Source organism: Stegastes partitus, unplaced genomic scaffold, assembly GCF_000690725.1.
Source record: "Stegastes partitus isolate 25-593 unplaced genomic scaffold, Stegastes_partitus-1.0.2 Scaffold2330, whole genome shotgun sequence".
NCBI classification, from domain to species: Eukaryota; Metazoa; Chordata; class Actinopteri; family Pomacentridae; genus Stegastes; species Stegastes partitus.
The window spans coordinates 37,925-61,978 of NW_007580061.1; the positions used below are offsets into that span (position 1 = coordinate 37,925).

At 44.0% G+C, this 24,054-nt stretch overlaps 1 protein-coding gene across 1 annotated transcript in view; it reads left to right on the forward strand.

The window, feature by feature from the left end:
• Nucleotides 1-23,438, forward strand: part of LOC103374702 (beta-1,4-mannosyl-glycoprotein 4-beta-N-acetylglucosaminyltransferase-like) — a 36,713-nt gene extending 13,275 nt beyond the window's left edge. The window contains exons 2-5 of the mRNA XM_008304825.1: nt 5,544-5,970; nt 9,098-9,765; nt 11,665-11,947; nt 12,107-23,438. Of these exons, the coding sequence (XP_008303047.1) occupies nt 5,545-5,970; nt 9,098-9,765; nt 11,665-11,947; nt 12,107-12,598 (1,869 nt within the window). The 5' untranslated portion in view covers nt 5,544 and the 3' untranslated portion in view covers nt 12,599-23,438. The remainder of the gene's footprint in view (nt 1-5,543; nt 5,971-9,097; nt 9,766-11,664; nt 11,948-12,106) is intronic.
• Nucleotides 23,439-24,054: the final 616 nt, after the last annotated feature.

A 24,054-nucleotide genomic window follows, 5' to 3' on the forward strand; every position in this document is an offset into this window, starting at 1 on the left:
ACACACACACACACACACAGAAACACACAAATTGAGTTAGAAGCAGTTAACTGGCAGAATTCCTCCTCCCGGCCTGTCGACTCTCCCCGCGGTTGTTTATCACTTGGATCGACCTCCATGACTCCAAACCAAATGTTTGGACTGCTTTCGTCAACCAGTGGTCGGGGATGTTCGAAACTCTCCAGGGATGCATGTGCGGTCCTGAACCTTTTTTTTTTTTAAATCCTGCTGAGGGAGCGTTGAGGTGGACGGAGATATTGAGAGAGCGAAGGGGGAGCGGTGTGAAATCTAAGACAAATAGTGTTGAGGGGGGAGAGCAGCCATCTTTCTACCTTGTCTGATATCAGGCTGTACTCAAATAGAAGCTTTCAGTTGTATAAACACAGGAACTCAAGCCGGCATGAACGAAAACACACAAAAAGTGGTGTTCTGAAAATTTCCCCTTCTCTTACTTTAATGCGTTCCATTCCTGAGCTGAAGCCCAGGTTCAGTCGGCTGGCTTATCAGCGCAGAGACGGGCGTCGTCCTGCCCACTGATTGGTCCGATTTAAAGTGAATTCACCATCATGATTAATTGTGTTTTTTTATGCTGGTCGACATTCCTATTGTAAGAGTTTGCAGGAATTTTTTTCCTCAGGCCCTCAAAGGCTGTGACACCGGCTCGGTATTCGTAAGGGTTTCTAGTTTCGCTGCATTCTCCTCTGGATGTGATATGCAGGAATTTAATGGTCTTTGCATGCATTTCCCCCACACAGCATCGGGTGTGCAGTCACAGTGCGAGACTTTCCAAACTCCTCATTGCAAGTTACCTGACAGGCAGCATGCGAGGGACTTCAGAATCATTTCTACAGTCATGTCTTGGTTCAAAGCTGCCTGTGTTTCCCTGATAGAAGCTCCACGATGCCAGTGGTCGGTCTGTTTTTAAGTGCTTTTGTATATCTGTGTAAACTGGTGATATCGGCTAAATCGGTGTTTTAAGGTAAATCTTCACAAAAATCTGATGCATTACATGACGTTAGATGTTAGTCAGTTAGTGAATTTGCTGTTTGTTTGTTTTTTTAATTATTCTTTTCAACCACATTTCAAAAGCAACATCTTATTTCACTAAATTATAATTTTACAAATTTTTATTTATTATTACTTTTTTCAGTTTCTAGTTATTTGAGTGACTGTTGGGAATTTTGCCTTTTCTTTAATGGAAGGGTTTGAATACATTTGAGGACGACTGTAGACCAGAGCAGACATCATGTTAAAGCAGATCTTTATTGATCTTTATATATGAATGTGATGCTTAACAAATATACAATGGCTACATTTCTTCACACTGACGCGTCATATAATTTCTGGGGTTTTTTTCGTGTTCCCATTTATTAGATGCTGTTTTATTTATTTTATTTGTTTGCAACCCAAAGGTTTAACCGGCACATGCCTGAAATTTTCTAGATCCTTTTGACATCTCCCCACCCTTGATGACCAAAGGTGATTTACTCGTTTGGCTGCCGGCAAAATTCCTCCAGAAGACACAACAATAAAGCTGCTTTATATGCTTTCCCACAAGAACATAGAAGACGCATGAATTTCGTTTCTGACATCGTATGACAGAAACAGGGACTTTACATCTGTCAGTGATACAAAAAGCTTCATTGGTACACAAAAGGTTTGTCATGTCACAAAACCTCCTGTTAACACACAAAACAGTCGCCCACCTCAGGTTTTTGGCCCCAGGGATGCACCCTTGGTGACTCTTTTTTTAACTCTTTGCATTACATCAGTAGCCTACAGGGAGTGCTACAAGTTTGCCGTGTAGGTTTTTTTTATGCACTAATCTGCGTCTCCTCTCCAAATCTGACATATAGATTCTGTGGACATGCGCGGCTGAATTTAATTAAAAAGGAAAGGCTGCTTTCGCGTCCCCCTCTGTTACTCTGTTGCTTTCAATTTCTCCGCGTATCGGCGAAGAAGGAGAGATTTTTCGAGTCCTCGCTCTCTCGTCTTTGTATTTCGAGGCGAGCCGTGTGGGAAACAGAGTGAAGGAGGGAGAAAGCGAACGTGAAGGGGAATTAGTGATGACAAATAAAGTGTGGAATCGAGGGAGCCGAGGAGAGGATGTGGCAGTGGGAGGTGTGGCGGCGCTTTGCTTCGGTAGCACGCTAAACATCGCCGGCTTCCACCTCAACTCCTCTTTACCTTATTCAACTGAGGCATCGAGTCGTCTTTTATTTATATTTTTAAAGAACAGTGTAGCATCTCAGTGAGGAGAGAGTTTCCTGAATATTTCATGTCAGCGTCCAAGCATCAGTGGTAAATATGACAGACGGATATGACCTATGAGTTTATGGTCCCATTTGGCATTTAGCATCCAAGATAATTCAAGAACCTGTTCTGATTTTACTTAAATTTGGTGACGAGTTTGTCCATTAATTTTAAATCCATGTATACTGGTGCTTTTGTTTTATTATTGGCCATTGAAACATGTATCTTGTATCTTGAATAGAGGTGCAGAAAATTGTACAATAAGAGACACCCTTCTTTTTTTCTTTTCCTTGCCCTTTTCCCTCTTTACTTCTCTTGAGGCGCACCGCTCTGTGTGGCAGCAAGTCGGCATTGCGCCGTTGTTGCCTTAGCAAACGAGTAAAATATCTATCTATCCATCCATCCATCCATCCATCCATCCATCCATCCAACCACCCATCCACCCATCCATCCATCCATCCATCCATCCATCGACTGACCTACCTACCTACCTACAATCCATAGATATTAACAATAACATGCTCTTAAAATGCATCCTGATTATTTTCACACCCATAATTTGATTGAATCACAGTACGATCCTCACCACCTTCAAACAGGAAAGCAACAATGGTATGCATGTTGTTTAGTGGGAGCAGCACTGCCAACATCGATATCATGCTCAGTCACGTCAGTGTGGGGTGGCACCTCACCGAACAAAGTGAGAGCAAATCAAACCGATGATGTCATCACGCAGCTCATCGGGAAGTTGTGACAAATGCGAGTCACTGGTGGACGGCCTGAATCTCAGAGTTTGAAATCCTACCACACTGCTGACCCACCTAGCGTCCTACCAAACCATCAGACACTGAGCTGACCAGGGAGGCAGCCGTCTCCAGAGGGTACTTCCGCTACTTACTCTCCGAAGCCTTTCTGGAACGATAGGACGTGTTAATGTGACGCATGTGAGTTTTTTTGTCCTTCAATCAGGTGTTCAGATAACATAGTTTGTGTCAGATACTTTGCTCTGGACCTGGGAGCAGAACTGGGCGTGGGCGACAAGACCAACACTTGTTCAGCAGACTGGAACTGGTCTGAGAGGTTGAGAGGGCCTCCTTTGCCAAGAAAGATGCATGCTGCAACTTGTCTTTACGCTGTGAGATAAAAACAAACATGTTAGTTTTAGAGGGAACCAGACACAAACTGGTCCTTTAACACCTTCAATGGGCCGCGCACATTGTGACCAAACCCTGGCGACCCTTGTTTAGCGTTGCAAATGCCAAAGAGAGCATAAGGCGCCCCGGTCTTTCCACATGCCATGGTAGTATTTCTTAAGCATGGACTTCCGTGTTAGACGCCAGCGTTCGAGTGCTCCTTGTGATTCAGGGTGACAGGCAGAGGATATGGAGTGAGTGACATCTAGTGAATGACTTTTTTTCAATTTAGCGTTCCTCTTGAAGCGGTGCTCTTTTGGATTCAAGTCAGACATCGTTTTTACTGTTTTCTTCTGTAGAAACTCTTGTGTAATTTAGATTATTATAATGCTGAGATGTCCCTCTTCCTTTGCCCCCGCTAATGCTCCATTCATTCTCCTCATTCCAGTGGCCCTCGTAGCACCTTCTCCAAACCTCTCCTCCCCCCCTCTTGAACCAGACTTCGCTCTCTCCATCCGGTCCTTCTTCACACTCATTTCACATCCAGTCGGGGGGCTGAGCTGAAGTCGCCACTTCAGATTCATGTGATGCATCGCTGGGAGGTGACAAGCGAAGTTTCTCTCCCTTACCTTGGTGTTCTGGTCTTTGCACCCCAGACCGTCGTATGCTTAATGTGTTCAGATGTCCAGCAGTTTTTTTTCTTTTTTTAATGGATTCAAGTGCAGGAATAAATCCTGCTGTGTGAGCACAGGCTGTCCCCGTTCCTTGACCGTACTGCTTGTGCCGGGCTAAAAAGGAAATCCTACTCTGAAGCAAATGCAGATGTGCAGATGCTTCGAGACCATGTTTGTATTTCAGTCAGTTTTAAAAAAAAATATTTGTGATGTAGCTATGCAGAGGTGTACAAACATATCTGGATTCTGTGTAATTGCTGTGGCCCTTTATGGTGTTCTTGAACAGCTCAAGTCAGACTCTGTTCATGTGTTGCTCTTTTATTTCATCTCTTGATCATTAAATAAGCCCTCTGATGCTGATTATCTCTTCTTTCAGGCCACTCCTTTTTATGTACGCTGCACTCTTTGTTTCTTACCTGTATCTTCCCCCGGTATAAAAGCTACAGGATGGAAACTAAATCAAATCATTAAATCAGCATTATCATCAGCATGGACGTGTACATCGCGTTTCATGTTGTCACTTTGCATTTTTCAATATTTTAGACTGAAAACAAACACATAAAGTTCTCTTTCCAACGATCTCGGGCTGCCAATAACAACGACTTTTCTATCGATTGGACTATTTATTTACTTGACTAGATCATTTCCCAGCAACATGTGCACACCCAGCATGTCAAAGTCTGTTTTATTTTGACAAGGTTTGCATATCAAAGTGTAAAGTTTGAACTCTAAGGTGACAAAAATGAATTTAAACAATCGGGAGAAATACAGGTTTCTGTTTAAAAGTTGTTTTTCTGTGGATTCGCAGCACAGCGTTCATCGTGTGGTGAGACTATCAGACGCTACTGAGGTGATAAAGTTGGGATTTTAGGATGTTTAAGTGTGAATGGGATGTGTTTCAGTCACTGTTTAGCACTTGTCTGACAACTGAACAGCTTTATTGGGAATTAAACGACACTAATATACCAAAATAGTCGACGTTAACATGAAGTCAAATGCCTCCGTGCATAGATTTCAGTTTTGAAGTCAACACATTTGCAACGTCGATGCTGCTGAGACATCACGACGACCTGCGAACTCCTGATGAATACAGTCGCTCTTGTTTTAGCTCCCTTTTGGCCTCCACCAACTCATGAGACAAATAAATGGTTCCTTAGCTGCTAAAAGCTGCATTATGATCAAATTGCAAACGTTGTCACCGCACCACTGGCTGCTCGGCACAAATTATTAAGTGAGTTTGTTACACTGAGAACAGCTGCTTGTGTTTGGATGCTAATGAGAGTGTTGGGAACCAGTTGATCCGACGTTAATTGGTCATGTCTTTTACTGTCTGACAACAATGAGAAACAAACCGACACGGGCTATTTTTATAAACTGTTAACTCATACCCACGCTTAATTCTTTCTCTAGGAAGAAAATTTGACAGAAGTGTGTTTTTGATACCAGTCTGACTCGTGTTTCTCCCTCCTCCCTTCCTTTCAAGGATGAAAATGCGGCGGCACAGAGTGTTCTTGCTGTGCACGGTGGGTCTGTGCGTCATCTCCTTCCTCCACTACTACAAGGCCCTCCACTACGTCTCCCTGCTGCGTGAGCTCTCCGCTCCATACCCCAACATCAAGTCCTTCATCATGGTCACTGGCTTCTTCTGGAGGGAGAAGGGCGCGGCCACCACCCCGCTCAGCCCGGCCTCTCCCGAAGAGGCTCCTCCCCTGCCCGTTCTCCGCCCGTCGGACACCAAACCCAGAGGGCTGGCGGGCTCTGTCGGCGGTGGCGGAGGAGGGGGAGTCATGGTTGTAGGTCCTGGAGTCATCGGCCACGCAGGGCTGGAGATGAGGCAGAGGGAGGAGCCGGCGCCTCCTCACCCGTGGGAAAAACCAGAGGAAAACCAGCTGAGAGATGCACCAAATGAGGTAAGATGGATAAACTGTTGGCACAATTTTACTGACAGTGAGATATGAGACGGACAGACTCGCTCCTACAGTGTTTTACAGTCTAATACAGCAGCCGTAGTTTAAAACAACAGCGTTATTTAAAGCTGTCTGCTGTTGTATTGGACTTTTGTCTTTCAAGGATAGGCAGCACTGTTAAACACTTATCTCTTTCTACAAGAAAGATGCAGTGCATTTTGCACACTAATGAGCTTGCAGCAGACTGCAATGTATTATATAAAGTGTTATCTTAATGCCGTGATTCCTAACCTGGGGTTCCCACAGGGGGTCACGGCAAGGATGCTGAAAGAAGTTAATGTGAAGTGAAATTACGCAAAGCATGCTGTGGACTAATAACATCACTGAAAACCAGATTCACACACACACACACGAGGAAGAGGAAAGACTCCAATCCACGACATCTTTTTAACCATGTCTTCATCAAACCCTTCACCAGAAATAGAGAGAGTACCTGCAGTTTGTCAAATACCTACACAAACATGTGATAACTTCGTTCTGCTACGTTCTCACAGTTAGCACTCTGTTCCCGCTTCAACCAGCACGTTTTACCCAACCGGAGTATCATTATGCTAATTTCCTCAAAGTGTCATTAGCAAGATAAAAACAATCCAAATTCTGTGTAATGATCGACTAATTAGCTTTGTGTGAGAAAATGAGTTTAAACACAGGCCAGAGTGGATCCTCCTGGTGACCTGGCTGACACGAAGCAACAAACAAGTGACACGAAACGCATTTAAAACCGCAGCAGCATAACGAATTCAGGTTTAAATACTGAGATGAAGACCCCACAGCGTTGTTTATAGACTGCATTTACTTGAGTTACAATATTAAGGAATAAAAATCGTGAAAAAGTGATTTAAAATACAACTTTATGTGATTACCATAAATATTAGGGCTAAGAAACTACAGCATTATTTATATATATATATATATATATAAACCCAACAAATCAAAGGATTCCCTGCAGTCCCTATGAGAAATTTTAGTTACTCTAAAAGTGCACTGGAATTACCAACAAATGTAGAAGAATTTTCACAAACTTGTTGGGAGATAATTCAAAAAAGTGTGGATTAGTGATGCAGGAGGATAACATCTAAACCTGAAAACAAGTCAGTGCTTCGGCCTCATGGACAGTTTGTTGAATCCAGGATAATAAAGAGAAACTTGCTGAACTTGCAGAAGTAAAATGAGCATTTATGTGACCCATATGCTTTAAAACACTGTCGCAGATGTTTTAGAAGCTGTAAAAGTGACATTTATGTGTTTACCACAGACTGTACCGTCTTTAATAGGATGTGCACTGATCGTACGAGTTTTGCATCTCCTTACGATCATATTGCATCTTCTGCTGTCAACACACCGATCTTCTTCCTCTTTGCAGAATCCGTGTGCTGATCGTCAAACTTCTGAATCATGGAGAACACGTTTCTTAGAGATAGCGAGCGTTGAGTTTTCTTGTGTCTTGATGTTTTTCAGTTATGTTCTGATTGAACTGGTTTATTTAAATATACAGACAAGGCTGTTACACTCAGGTCAAGCTAAAAGAAATCTAGCAAAATGAGTCAACTTTTATTTTTGACCCCAATCTCCTAAATGAAAAAGCCCCTTTTAACCTTTTGCACCACCACATCCTGCTCCTACTTTGTTGCTTCGTACACTATCTCCCCGATTGGTGAAAAGCCGTGTGATCAGCTAAAATCTCTTATCACGGGCTACGTTCTTTAAAGCCAGAGCCAGGAAGAGGTGCAGAAGTCTAGTTTCCCATCAGACCACTTGAACTGCAATATGCTAAAAGGGTAGTATGGAATTTTTGCCCGATGATACTTCAAAAAAATCCTGCTTATATCAGCTTTAAGGTTGCTTACTGCACACTCACATACATCACCCGTAGGACAAAAAAGAACCGTCAAGAAGCGCGACAACCTTTGATATCCATCATCTTGTTTAAGCTTGCTTGCATTCTGCGCTGACAGAAGAGAAGCAAACAGAAAGTCATAAGTGGTGCCAAGATATTTTCAGAACCCTGTCTAATGTGACATCGCCGCATGTTTTATTGATCGTATCTCTTCTTCCATCTTTGCCTGCTATCATTGTATTTTATCACTGAGCAAACAATGTCCAACCTTCAGCAAGTTCCCACATTCATTTTCACAGCGCCCCAGAGACAAAGGAAGCTGCTCTGTTATCACTTATCAGCGAGCGCATGGTCGGCTAGAAAAGGGAACCGACACCAAAAGTGTTTCTGAAGAATTGTCGTTGTTCATTAGCCTACTGTGATTGGTGGATACTCCTGAGCCTTAACCACAGATTGATTGCACTACTTTTACATTCACTGGCATTGCCTAGTAACCCAACTGTGTCATCGCTGCACTTTTTAAGATATATTGTGCATTAATATGAATGTTTACACAACATGAATTAATATGGAAGACGTACAAAAAAACAATTACGCGTGTAGACTTTGCGTCAGACATTTAATGCTCGGCACCGTTTCATCCAGCAACACAGCGGTTCTATAGGGTTTGGTACCAGGACACTTCAGCATGTTGGGGAGGCTGAGGACTGAACCTCCAACCCTGAAATTCAGATTAGTCTGTGAGTTTAATGGGATGCTTGGGAGGGAATATTTTTGGCAAAATCACATCTGACAATTAGGGATCATCTTTTATTGTCAGACTGTCCATAACTGATAGTAGATAAACCAGTGAAGTACATCCCCAGTGTTTGTCTTCTCATCCACAGAACTCTTCTAAGATAACTTTTTATATAAACATGTAGAAGTCACTGCAAGGGTTCAGAAACACGTTTTACCCGCTAATATGTAGGTGGTATTTTAAAGAGTAGGCAATGTCAGAAGGCACCTTAGTATAACTTCATTAGGGTACAATGTTTTTCCTCATAATTTCATCAGTATCTTGGCAGTGTAGCTGTTTTGAATTCACTTTATTGTGCCCATGTGTGCTGAGCTCATGCCAATAAATTTCAAGCCGTTTTCAAGCTTCATTTATCGTTGGCACTGAGACGTACTGGCTCTGTGAATGGGGAAGTTACCCTAACTCTGTCCCATCACTGCCCTTTTGTTTTCCAGAAGAGAGCTGAAGATCTCTCGAAGCTGCGGAACCCCAGTCACCCAGCCCAGCTTGCCGGGCCAGAGCCGCCAGAGGTACCGTTTGCGGGAAAAGAGCACGGAGCGGCGTTTGCCCACGATCAACTGCCAGACCCTGTAGAATCAATGGGTGACCTCCATACCCGCACTCACCAGCTTCAAGACGATAAGACACCTTACTTTGTCCGCACCAAAGCTGGAGCCCTTTGCTTCAGACAAGGGACGGAGGTGGCCACCCCAAAGGAGTACTCTGGAAAGTCAGGGGGTGCTGTGGCTAATGGAGGCGGGGAAGCTGGTCGAGCCGGTGCTGTGGGGCAACGGAAACCTCTGGAGCTCCAACAGCAGTCTTCCATAGCTCCAAAAGCCAAGGCGAGGGCCAGGGGCAATGGGAAGCGACTTGTCAAGTGTGTTTGTCGGCCGGGATGGCATGGACCTTACTGTGGGGTTCCCACCATGGTGTACCATTCAAACCTGCCAACCAAGGAGCGACTCACACCCAGAGAGACACCACGGAGGGTGATCAATGCCATCAATGTTAACCATGAGTTTGACCTGCTGCATGTACGCTTTCACGAGCTCGCCCAGGCCGTAGACCTGTTCCTCGTGTGTGAATCCAACTTCACCGCATATGGAGAGAAACGGCCTCTTAGGTAAGACACTAATTTTTTTGAACAGGTGGATGTGTGGGGATTATTAAAGCTATGCCCTTGAGGTTAAGTTGTATTTCAGCGAGATGTGTAATCCCCTGCTGAGCTGCTCTGTGGCCATCAGTAGATGACTCTCTTTGCACCTGGCAGTACAGCATTGTAAAATAAAATGCATGCTCAGCAAATTTTAAGCTGGATTAAAGCCACCGTGGTGACACTGGTGTCACAGTGCAGTCATGAGAAGAACATGTATGCACATATATTATCAATCCAATTTCTTTTAATATCCATAAAGGAGTTTATTTGAGGTCACACTGCACACCAGAGAATCCCCGTTTTTGCTCTATTTTCACATTCAGCAGTTTAAAATTCAACAGTTACACACAATCGCAAATTTTTGCCAAGTTGTGACGCTGCTGGTGCGATGAGTAGTTACTGTTAACAGCTTGCAGTCTTCTTTTTTTTTCTTTTTTTTTATAGCCACCCTTCATGCTTCTTGAGAATCAGTGTCCTGAATAACAATTAGAGTTGGGTTCCTTTGGCAACAACATGAAATGTCTCGAGAGCAATTTTACACCAGATTATGACGAGAGACGCGATTGACTCTGCGTGTAGCCTTGAAGGGAGATTGGTATGTTCAATCATAGGAGGTGACACTGCATGAAAGCAGCTACACTCAGTGAACACTGTCTTTTGCTATGCAGATCAACAGGTTAATAGAGTTGTTTCCCCCTCTCAGTTTGCTGTGTGGTAAGTGGGTTTTCTGTACATTCTCCACATTTGTCAAACAAGCACCTTTCTGACCTGTTGTTTTTTTTAACTTTTCTGCTCCTTATTGCCAGTCTTTTGTAAATGATACAGTTTGGATGTTTTTTTTTCTTTTTTCTGATTTGTTTAAAAATCTATTAGAAGCCTTTTGAAACTTTTTGAGCTGTGTAATCCACAACAGTAAACATCGAGTCATTATGGCTGCATGGTAACATAACCTCAAGGCACCTATATGAGTTTTCTTCTAATGCAAGACAAATATGTTTATAATGTTTGACATCTTTGGGTCCAACATGTGTGTCGAATCAATTTCCCTCAAACAATGTTCAAAGCAGATTTTTAAATGTGTTTTAAGAAATAAACTCAGCCCACATGTCCACTGACTAAATCACATGCTCAAAAAAGGACAGGATAGGTTCAAGTACAGGTTGATTTTCAAGGAACTGCAATCTTGCCTCGATACAAAACCATTTTTCAAGTATTAATGTGCACTTTCATAGATTGTACTCGAGCAACTCAAGCAAGTTTTCAGTGTTTACTAATATATTTATTAGGGATGCACGATATATCGGCGACCACATTGGTATCGGCCGATATTAGTGATTTTTTCCTATATATCGGTATCGGTCCGATGAACAAATTTAGCCGATGTGAAAAACCGATGATTGTCAAACGTTAGCGCCTTCGTCTCTACGTTTGATATTACTATTATTTCCCAGATGTTTTTACTTAAATAAGCCTGGGCTTGAACGTTAAATATGTTAAGATATGTTTTACTTTTGTTACATAATAAAGAAGACCATGTGGTCTAATTTGGGCTTCTTTTGAATAGTTTTCACCTTCTCACAGTGCTTACTTGTGCTCATTTTTTGGTGTGAACAAAAACTGAATATCGGCATCGGTAATATCGGTTATCGGCGATATCAGAAATATCGGATATCGGTATCGGCCAGGAATTTTAATATCGTGCATCACTAATATTTATCGACAATGTGGTAAAGAAGGGAAACCAACAGCTACACGCCTACAGCAGTAGGTAACATCAGAAGATCTAAATGCAGCTGGAAAACGGTGAACGGAACAAATATACAGCGTTTCATTTTGAATAAAAGATGGTATTTGTGATCTCTCCAGTTTCCTGCGGCTCCTCCTCAATGGTACGTATGACTACATACGTCACAAGATCCTGTACGTGTTCCTTGACCACTTCCCAGAGGGCGGTCGGCAGGACGGCTGGATCGCTGATGACTACTTGCGGACCTTCCTGACACGCAACGGCTTGTCCAGGGTGGTGGGAGCCAAATCAGACGACGTCTTCGTCATCAACGACGCAGATGAAATCCCAGCACACGAGGGCCTCCTTTTCCTTAAACTGTTCGATGGTTGGACAGAACCTTTCGCCATCCACATGCGCAAGGTAGCGACAACATATCAGCTGAATGTGTAATGCATGAAATTGAGATCATTTTTTTTGTTGTTGAAGTTATGCAGGTGTCTTTTTCATTTAAGACAAGAACACATGCAGCAGATTAACCGTATTTCCGATTCGTTAACACTCTCTTCTCTCTGTGTGCAGTCTTTGTATGGCTTTTTCTGGAAGCAGTTTGGGTCTCTAGAAGTGGTTTCAGGCTGCACGTTGGGGATGCTCCGCGAGGTCTACGACGGCGATGGCATCAAACTCCGCCGTCGCGAATATTACACCATGCCGGGTTTCCGCAAGTACGAGAACGACACGGGCCACATCCTGGTGCAGTGGTCGGTGGGCAGCCCCTTCCACTTCGCTGGGTGGCACTGCTCCTGGTGCTTTCCACCGGAGGGAATCTACTTCAAGCTGGTGTCAGCGCAGAACGGAGACTTCCCGCGGTGGGGCGACTACGAGGACAAACGTGACCTCAACTACATCCGTGATCTGATCCGGACAGGGGGCTGGTTTGATGGCTCCCTGCAGGAATATCCTCCCGCGGACCCCAAAGAGCACATGTACGCCCCCAAGTACATGCTGGAGCACTATGACAGGTACCACTACCTCCTGGAGAACCCTTACAAACAAAAAAGCCAGACTGAATGAGGGCAAGGAGTTCAGCTGCGGAAAACAAATATGTGAAATAACTAGTAGGGTCCAAGTACGGCCTCTGCACTGAGTTTTTTTGGGGTGGAACGGTACTGATGATCTACATCTGTCATAGGGGCGAAACTAAATGTATCTCCACCAGGCAGCGCTGATGTTGCAGGGATTTAAAATCTCTTAAATATCATTATTTTGGGGTCAAAAAAGGGAACACTGAATCACATCCACCACGGATCTACAGAGAACATCAAGAGGATACAACCACTGGATAAACAAAATCATAGATTTCCTCATTCCTCCCTTTTTGGGGGAGTTGCCAAGCTATCTCTGTCTGCCACCCCACCCCTGTCCTCCCTTTCCTCACCCGCCAATTCGACACGCCTGTTCTCTGAGAGAAAGGGGCAGCTTCAGTGAAACGCCAGGGATATTTTGCAGGCATGTGAATCCTGTGGAGACGAGAATCTTGTGAAGTGAAGGACATTTTTTTTTCTTTTTTTTCTGTCTGTGTTTACTAAAGTTTACAGACCGGCTGACGTTCCCTCTTCGCTCTCTACCTTCAGATGTCTTCCTGTCATATTTGGTGACCTCCTTCCAGAAACAGACTCATGTTCAGATATTACATTATTTTCTTGGGTCTCGGTAGAAAATTATAAATCCTATTTAAACCCCCCCCCCGTTGGAGTACCTACCGCCAAAAGAAAGGGAATGACTCAGTGGAGATATTTCAGCTCATACATATACTTACATTCATCTTCATGCACCTTAGATCTGTCTGTGCGTTTGTATAAAAAAAAAGAAAAGAAAAAAAAAGAGAGAGATAAAAGGTGTGCTTGGTCGGTCTTTGCGTCACAATTTGAGGTTTTGGGCTGTGAAGGAGGGACAAGATCGGCGAGAGAAAATAGGCGGGACGGACATTGAAACGGGAAACAGGTCGAACGAGAAAGAAGGAAAGATAATGAGGGAGGAAGACCACATCTCGGTGGCGATGGAAAGGAAAGAAAAGTGTCTGCTGACGCACGAGCGTTGCAGGGATGAGTGTGCAGTGTGTGCGTGTTTCCCAGAGCTTACAGACAGCTCTGAATAAATCATACCCCGTCGATGGCATCACAGGCGGTTATTGCCGTTATTGTTTGTCCGATCTGAGAACAATCAAGACCAGTCGGGGGAAGATCACCCTTCAGTTTTCATCTCTCTTGTCTATCCAGCAGCTGGGATAACTTTGTTTCCTTGGAAACTACAGCATGCGAAACAGAGAGACGGGATGAGTGTTGTTAAGATGAGTGGGTGGGTTCGCATCAGGCAGGGAGCTGCAGCGCTTCAGACGAGGTCAACCCCAACTGTTGGTCCCCTCGATTAAACATTCTGTTTTCTGCTCAGCTGCCACTCACACAGTCAGTCTGAAAATGACTTCTATGAGCTTCCCATCCTCTCTTTATGAGGGCAGTCTTTTCTTCCCAGAGTTTGTGTTTCCTCTTAATCCCCATTAGCGAGGGATATTTTTTCCACTCCTCATTTTGCTCATTATTTTTTTTCTCCACTGTGTCAAATATGTCGAAACTCATCCTCTGACTTTTCCTCGCTCGTGCATTCACAGACTGGTCCTCGCTCCTTTTTGTATCTATTTCATGTTAATCCTCGCAAGAATGCCCCATTTCAATAATAGGGGTCTATTTATCTTCTCCGTGCCTCGTTTCTCGCCTCCTGTCTCGACAGGACGGGGCAGCCGCTACCATGACGATGCCTTCCCTTTTTTGCCCACAGATGACCATCATCTGACCGTTTAGGCATCGGTTCTTATCTCCTTCTCCCCACCGTAGACAGCCGGCGATGTGGCGACGTGCCTAAATCCCCGCCCCAAATGGTTTGGCACAAGTTGTGGATGTAGCGGACCGGTTGGCGAGCATACTTTTGTCCGTGGGCGTGTTTGATGTGGGCCGAGGCCGACGGGGAGCTGTGATCCGTTGATGTGAAGAGCAGGGGGAATCTTAGCAGCTATGTTTACAATGCTACAGAGCAGCATAAAAAAAAAAAAAAAAGGCTATACGTGGAGCAGACAAGCAGCGATCAAACAACAGTACATGCATTGATTTTTCTCTTAACTGCAGATTGACTGGATCCGCCATCTGCTTCTTCGGCGCTTGTCTGGGCTTTGCAGATACTGTTTACCTCGGCTTCGGGCTAGATGCTGTTTCAAGGTGAAGAACTCCTCAAGAGGAATAAAAAAAAAAAGTTTTGAAGAGGGAAACTTGATCAGCTGCCGAGGGGCGAGAACAGGACTGAAAATATATCAAAACCAGAAGATAAAATTTTAGTGTTGTAGCTTTAATTCAAACAACTCCTCAAATGCTCTTTTTTTTCCCACCTGCTTAAAGCGTCCTTGAGTCAGACATTAAACTTTCTTCTAAAACCCTAAAATGTGCAGTGAAAACCTCGGGTTGATAGCAAAGCTAAGATTTTGCTGAAGCATTTTTGTCCATCAACTCACCACCACCGTGCCGGTTCTTCATGGCTGCAAGCTCTGAAAATGAGATTAGCCAACAGGCCGCCGACAGTTGTGCCGGGTCTGTGCTGCTGCCTCCATGGCAGCGTGGTCTGTGGCGGCAGCTGTTCGGGGTTTTGGTGTTGGTGTCGAGAGCCAAACTGCCATCCAAACCCGGAGGGGCTGCAGAGAAATGAGCTTTAAATAGGATTTGACAGAAAGAGGCGACAACAATGCTCCGTTTGACACTGCTTGTTTCTACATTAGATTTTTTAGAAAAGTAATGATTGATGGAACAAAATTGAAACAAGTGATGAATTTTAAAGGCAACTTGGGTCCTGAGTTAACACTTTAACAGAGTGGATCCTGCACGCTTTAGCGATATTAAATCACGAATTCAGGCAGTGGGCCATTTTGCATTAAAGCACTTCATTTTTATCTGCTTCATTTTTTGATGATTTTGTGGCACATATCCAGGCAGGAGCCCATCCCTCTGCTGAATTAATGAACACTCTTTGAGCTTTTCTAGCAAAAATATCATAGATGGATGTTTTCTGATGTCAGCAGTTAGCACGAAACTGACCAAAGTGTCTCATTTGAATTACGCCAAACTAACAAAACTCGCTTCTCTCTCCGACTTCAAGGCCTCGAGCCGCTCGCTCCGTCCGTCTGTCTTTCTCGGTTAGAGATGAGTTCACTCTCGCTGCCGCACGCTGCCATTTGCAAAAATAAGTTTGCGCTTTAAAGTTAAATGTCATCTCTGAAATGTGACCACAGGGGTGTCGGTTGAACTCATCAAGAACCGGGGCGTGTGTGTGTGTTTGTGTTTAATCCCTGCCAAGAGGCGTTTAGCTGAAGTTAACTCCCGACTCTCAGCAATCAGGCTGCACATCTGGCCAACACTGTTTGCATATCTGCATGTATGCGGCCTCGCTTTTTAAAAAAAAAAATCATTTCTGTATGTGTGCAACAGACAGAGTGACTCATGCCAGATAAGGGTGTCTGCTGAAAGACGAGCCAGGTTACCTCTTACTTGGACTGTTGCCCCCCCATTATCACCATGGCAACAATCCCCTTGATGAGTTCCTGAAATCCCTAACAGCCTGAGGTCATCAACCAGGATAGGATAAGAGGTGAGGGAGTGCAGGGGGGGCACACGATTGGACAAATCACACAATGGTTTTCCACTCGATTCTGCTGGCAGAAGCTGACCTGAGTAAAGGGAAAAAAATGCAAAATCTCTCATAGCTTAGTCATTTTCAGTAAATGTCACAGCGCTGCAGAGCTGAGAATAGTGACACACACACAGTGCACACCGTTACCCTGCACACACCTCCATTTTTCTTCCAGTTTGTTTGTGGGTTTTTTTGTTGTTGATTTGACTGGCTCATCACAGTATGCAGACAATTTGCATAAGGAGCAGAAAGGGAAGACAGGAAAAACACTTTTTTTTTTTTTTTAGCATAAGCCAGGAATGAAACATGAATGAGAAATATTTTTTTTTGGACTGAGCAAAAACAGGAAAACAAATACAAGAAAAAAAAAGAAGCCGTCCTTTCTCATATAAAGCCAAGGCTTGATAAACGGAGACTGGAATCCAGAAAGAGACATTTAGGAAATAATCCTTGCAGCGCTGCTCCCAGTGACAGTCTTATTGGATGAAGCGTGGTTATGACACGGGGGAGGGGAGGGAGGTAATAAGCTTGACCGAACGGCTTTGATTTTTCACTTTGATGAGGGAGAGTCATCACGGCGATGAAATGAAAGCCGTCCAAATGAAGGGAGCAGCTCATCTCCCCTGTAAGAGAAAATCTATACGCCAGTGACAGTTTAAGCAAAGATGAGGTTGTGATGTTGAAAAGGCCGGAGCGGCGTCTGTGCCGCCTCGACGGGCGTGCGATGGATTCAAAGAGGCCGATATCCAGAGATCCCGTCTTGCTCAAGGACACTCCAGCAGACTGCGGCCCACTCAGGAGGCGTGAGAGATTTATGTTAGCAGACAGACTAATCACAGCTCTGGCCCGTAGCTTGCTGTCAGTTTTTGTCACGATCAAACTTGAAATCAGTAAAGCAATAACCAGGGCTGTAGTGGAGGTTAAATGTGTATAAATGCCATTTACCCGTCTCTCAGAGTGGGAAGCAGAATTTACGCGGCCCTCCCTCAGACTGGACACCTGTTGGTCCGCTAGAACTCGGCCCGCTTCCTTCATTTCATCCACAAACCGGGTTTTCCTCTGGAGCATCTGAGTCCAACTTGTACCGCACAAGAATTAAAACACGTCTCATGCCGAAGCTGGCGTTGTAAACTCTGCGCTGCAACTTGATTCAGAGTTCAGAGGAAAGATGTTTGACGTCTTTGTTGTTAATAGTAACCTGTCAAATGAAAGACCACAGAGTAAGAAGAATATCACTTTTTAAACATTCAGTTTTTCGGCTTCGTTGTCACTCTGCAGCACATAAAATGTTTTCACGCCGCGCAAAGTTGTTAATCCGCAACGACTGTAATTAACACTGTGCGAGTTTGAGCACCGCTTGATGAAAACTCGGCTTGCAAAAGTGAAATTTAAAGGAAAAGACTCCTTTGAGGGCGAACTTATTGATTCTTTAAAGTGATTTGAATGCAAGCGAACACAAGGTTGTAGAAAATGACAGACAAATCTCTCACCTAAGGGACTAACTCTATATAACAAACAAGCTTTTACTGTCTTCTCTCTGAACCTCCTGCAATTTGTGAGCATTTCCTGCTTCTGTCACATTTCACTCACTGATTAGTCACTTCAATGTAAAGTCCTGCACTTCTATGGAAACGGCACAGCTGTGGCTAGAAGTAGAGGAAACTTATAAGAGTCTTCTATGTGGTATGACACAGTGGTGTTGCCATTAATCATGAAAGAAAACCAAAAAAAAAAAATCATTTAGTATTTAACAACCTGGATTTTTTCCCACAGCTGTTACCAAAACTGGAAAAAAAAACAGGTGCCTCCCGTGCTTTAGACATTTAACTCATTTTTAATTTGTTTTCAGACAAACACAGCCTGTAGTTCAACCCGGTTCAGTGTTTTTGCCATGTGACTGTTATTCACAGCTGAGTCAGCCATAGCTTCACGGTTGTACACTTCTTCCTTTTCCCCCAAATCTGTTTAGAAGAAATGATTCATTTTTCATCCATTGATTTTTAAATGAGACAAATAAAATCAAGTGATGAAATATCACAATTGTCAGCTTAGATTTAGTCAAGTTCCCTGACAGAAAACAAATCTGATCAATTTTTACTGTTTTTGTCGTTTATTTCAGTGACGACTCGGGTAATTTGGGGATTTTTTTAAAAAGGAAAACATGAATTTCAGACCTGCCAGCAGGTTAAGAGGTGTTTTTATTAGCATGGGCTGAAATTGGAAAACACACTTTCAAATCAGTCACTTATGCTCCTCTGTTATACTCAAAACCCTGATCAAACATAAAGACCACACGCTGCAGACTGTACAGTGATTGCAGATGGATTTTCAGTCATCAGGAGCCTGTGATAGCGGTAGGCTTCACCCTCCTTTCATTCTACCGCCCTGGTAATAAGCCATCTTTAACCACAACAACATAACCTTAAGGATGCCGTAACAATTCCAACATTTGTGTCGTTTTTACCACCGATAACACGCTTCAAATCTTAATTTGCTCGGGTTTTTTTTCCTGAGCTGCTTGCTTCAGTTGATTAGAACAGAGGGAATAAATTAAGTGTAAAAAATGCAAAACTGTAAAGGAGACAGAGTGATGCTGCTGCTGCTGCAGACAGGTTTGGAGTTGCGTTGCTAGGTAACAGCACGGTGCCGGCTTTATTTGCTTTCAGTTATTGATATCAGCAACAGGAAATAACCATTTGGAAGGTTTATGGTTGAAAGTGCAGTGGTCTAAACTTAGCAGGAGAGCGGGCGTTTTCTAAAGAAGCATTTCCGCCGCGGTGTGAGGGCTGTCTGGGATGTATCAGGTCACAATCAGTTCTTCATTTTAATGTTTTATTTGGTGAAAATGTCATTTTTTAAGAACACATCACAGCATGATTTAACCACCTTAATGCTTAAATGGGCATTTAGTATTGCCATCAAAAAGCTGAGACAGCCTCCAAACACTGGATCCTACATTTCCCACAATGCAACACCAGTCACATCTTTTTGCTTCCCTGCCTTGTAAATCCTCACATCGCTTAAACTCCACGCACAGCACAAGCTATTTGCTCTGAATTATAAATGAAAGTCTCCGAAACCTGACTTCATTTCGATGACCTCACCATGACATCACGGTAGGACTGATCACGGCGAGTCAGCTGATTTATAACGACAGCAAAATTGGTGAAGTTGCCCTCGAACGTATCTTGAGCAAGCCTGGAAAAATCAGAACCATCAGTCTGAATAGATCACTATCGGCCTCCGTGCCCTCCTTCCCGCACGCGCACGCTAACCGCCAACACATGTTTGGAGCGTTCAGCACACGCGTGTGTGTGTGTTCTGCACAGATGTGTTTCTGCAGGGCTGTGTTCCCCCACCATCACCCCTCATCTGTTGTTGTGCTCACAGAGTAGCTGACTGGCTGCTTGTCCACGGGGCTTACATGCCTTCACAGCTCTGGACCCCCGCCAGCCCTGTGGCTTCCACCCATTGATCTTTTCCAAGAAACATTAGCGGCAAGCAGGCCGGAAATCAAAGAGAGGAGGGTGTTGGGGAGGAGGGGGGTGCACAGAAAAGAGTTTTACTGGGATCCCTTTTTTTTTTTTTTTTTGACTTTGTTCATTTCTTTCTTCTTTCTTTCTGATGCCTCCTACATGGCTCTTGGAAGTGTTTTAGAACGTATGGAGAAGGTGTCTTCTGTTCGACTAATTCGTTGTGAAGTCCATAACTGTGAAGAACATTGCGGCTAAATGGGGCTGAAGACTTCACAGCTTCAAATCAAGAAGTTCTTGAAAAGGGGGTTTTGAAATACGATGTCTCCCATCGGGCTGTCGCCTTGGCTGTAAACATGTTATTATTCTCTCCGCGCCGGTGACGGAAAGCGTCCGCATTCCACAAACTGAGCAATCACATTTACTGCGACAGCTGCATCGATGTGTCACCGCTGATTGGAAAGCACTCAGTCTCAGACCGCAAGCGGCGCTCCCAAACAAGTGCGCGGCCCGAGCCTCTTTGCCTGCGCTTAGTCGGTGCTTAACGCTCGGCTCTGTTGGCGTTGCACCTGTTCTGATACAAACCAACAGTGTTAAAGGGTCGGTTCACCCACAGGAAACATTTCCCCGCTTCTGTACAGCGCTGCGTTTTCAAAACTTGGTTTTATCGGGCCAGACTTTGTCATGTGCTCCTTGGTGGTGGTTCCTTGACAATACTTTCTACCAAAGAAACAGTCCTCATGGCATCTTGGAAACCCACAACAGATCTTCCATCCACATTAGGTATACAGACTGGGACATGTCAAAACCAGGCTAATGAAACCAACAGCTATCTGTACAGCTAAATATGACTGGAAGTAAGTACAGACGTTTGGCTGAATTAATCCTTTAGAGCATTAAAAAGTGTTTCTTCCACTGAGAAATAAAACCTCCCTTTTGTTTACAGTCTCGTTAATGAGTAAATCAATTGGCCGCGGTCCAGTTCTGTTCAGAAAGAGCAGCCAAAGTGTGGAGAATAAGTCGCTCTAGCACACAATAAAAGCGAGCGCCACCTCAGCGAAGACTCGGCTGAGCAGCAGCGGTGTCGAACGTGAACATTCGTAAATAAAGACTTCTGTAAACACGTCGGGTTTTATCGCGTGAATGTGTTGGAGAGGTGAGTGTTTGCAAGTCTTCTGAACGCCTTCCAGGACAGATTGCTGGCTTCGGGGTGGGAGCGGGACGAGTCTGGTCCAGGAGTCCATATGTTGTGACACGGCAGATCAAAAAGATGAAAGTCGGCGTAGCACCGCGGAGACAGATGGACGCTGTGACACATACGTCCGCGAAAAAGTCGGGCAAACAGACACCTGGCTGCAGATCAAATGCAAAAGTATACGGACGTCTTCGTCAGCGCGCTTCACAGTTTGGCCTCTTTGCTTCTATTTATGGTGATTCTTGAAAACTAGTTTGACCCTTAACTCATCAGATGTTTCTAAACCGTGACTGGTGCACAGAAATATGTGACATCACTTTTCCTAACTCAGTCCCACCCAACCGGTAACAAGACCCTCAAGAAAACAGGAGGATGAAACTGCAAAAACAAGAATTTTAGCATCTGTGTTCTCTTAATGCATAGAAACAGGCATTTAATGTGGTATTTTAGGCTGCTACCCACACGCACTGAGGTGTAATGCTCGCCCGTCTGTATGCTCTCGCCCATGTAGGTTTATTCCTTCTTTGTGCAACTTGTGTGTGATGTCCGTAAGCCTCCCTGCAACTCTCACAAACTTGTCGTTCCTTCGCAGCCCAACCTGAGCCGAGACGAGAGAGGAAGAGGGTGACGGGGGGTTTAGAGGAAAGGCAAATGAAGGGGAGGGGAGACTAAAAGGGAAAAGCCTCCGGAGGGGGTTTGAATTCCCCGCAATCAGAATCAGAACCAGAGACCGAGATGGAGAGAGAGAGAGGGAGGGAGGGAGTGATCCTTACAATCACAGACTTTCCACATTTAGAGCGTCTCCCCCCTTTTCTTGTTTTTTTTGTTTTTTTTGTTTTGGTTTGCACTTACGCTTTTATGTGAAGTCAATCGATGTGTCTTTCCTTTTGGGGTTTGGTTTTAATATTGTTTTTCGGTGGAGGTCTGAGAAACAGAGCGGGATAGGTGATGAGTGTCTCTGTTTTTCTATTTAACTTTGTTTTTGTACTTTTTTTTTTTTTGGTAACTTCATCCACTTGGCAGCTTGATATTTAATATCATTTTAAGGCGGTGTGTGTAAGAGTGTGTGTGTGTGAGAGTGTGTGTGAATGTCTAAGTGTGAGCTCACAAGCACTGTCTCAGCCTACTGCTAGGTAGACTTCCACTCCACCTCACAGATCTTTTACCTCCTCCGACGACGACGACAAAGGGGACTTCATACTGTGGCGGCCATCTTGTTTTGGGATTGTTTTGTTTTTGTGATCGTCTTTTCCTCGTGACCTTAACAGCATCACACAACCGCTCGACTTCTGGGGTTTTTTGTTGAGATGCGGTTTTATTTTTGTCTTTGGGTTTTTAATGCACACATGGCAGATGCACTCACGGAGAACTACTATAACACACGCTCACAAAGACACACACAGACACACACACAGTACAGCCTCTGTTTTGTGTGTGTGTTTTTTTTTTTCTTGCTCTGATTGCGGCCATGTTCTCTGCTGGTCAAACAGTCAGACTACTGTAGGCGCTCTGTTTGAGCCCTCGCTGTTATGTGATCGCTATAAAGGCGTGCCATTGTGTGACCAAAAAACATTTTTGTCATCGCTCAGCCACTCAGAACCAGTTCGGCCGGAGTCACGACCCGAGAACAATCCAGGATGCAGGAAAAAAAAAGAAAAGAAAAACTGCCATTTTTGCCCTCGTCTTTTCTTTTTCGTGTTCTGTGTCTGTCACACAGCAAAGTGGTGCTGGTTTCATGCTTTTTTGTTTTTCTGCTATCACTGATTTCCTCTGTGTGTGTTTTTTTTCCCCCCCTCCAAATAGACAAAGATGTCAAAAAACAAATATATATATATTTGGGGAGAAAAAAAAGCTTTTTATTTGAGTTGCATGCTGAAATACAGAAAGTAATTCTGCCTGTTAAACTATGAATTGCACCTTATTGGAGGGATGTGCTTCTTTTTTGTTGTTTTTTTTTTGTTTTTTAATGCATACATAAAAATATATATATGGGGGATGTAAACTGTTTTATTTCTAATTTTGATAAAGGATGTAATTGTTAGCTAGTCAGGCAATGTATGTATCTTAAACAGGGTTATGATTTTTTCTTTTTTTTTTTTTGGTGATAATGCTGATTTTAACTGATTCAGTCACTGGTGTTTGTTGCAGGACGGCTTCACTAAGCAGACGGTGATCCTGGTGAGCAAAAAAGGCTCCGCCGATTTCAGAAAATTTCCAGTCTTTGCTCCATGAAACTTCTCTGATTCTTTGAGAGACGACACAAAGTGTTTGTCCAAGAGGTTTAATGGGAAAAACATGGTTTCCTTACAGACGCTGAGCAGAAACAGGTTTCTCCGCCAACTGACAAATTCTGCAATTAGGAACAAAAGCGTCTGGCTGATTGCTGCTGCTTAGTGAAGCGTCGTCTGCATCCACCCACACTGGCCTGTCCTCACACAGTGACCACTAGGAGGCGATCTGCACGTCTTCCCAAATACATACACTTCCTCTGCCGCCTTCCGTCCATCTTGTCCTTGATTTTTAAAAAAAAGGACAAATAACACTGATGAAAGACACCATGTTGTTCGGACACACACACACACAACAATACAGTGTTGGCAGATGAGTGGCAGTCGGTGTGGTGCTGCCACCCGGTCCAACGTCCCCGGGGCAGAGGACTGTCTGCAGCCAATTAACCAACAGGGCTGTTTGCCAGTTCCGTATCCATCTAATCCTCTCCACCCACCCGCCGGTTTGCCAGAATTAGCCCTCCACTCTTTGTTGGGGTTAAAATGAAAAAAATAATGTTTTACAATGGGAGAGGGATGATGAAAGTCGGTTATTTGTTTGGGTGTATCTCTATTGGGTCGAGGCACTTTTGTCTATTATTTTATAAACGGTGAGATCACATCCTGTACAGAGCGGTCGGAGCACATTTGCAAAAGCTATCGAGTGCAGAAAGAGCGTTACTGGACATTATTTTTGACACGACGGCTACACGCCCTGCTCCACACGGCGGTGATGTACAATAACACAACCTGTATCCCCTGCCTCCCCCTGTCCCCATGCACTGATAATGATTGTAAATGGTTGCATAGTTTTATTTTTTATATCATTGTTGGGGCTTCATTTTGTTTCTGGGGTTGTTTCTTTTT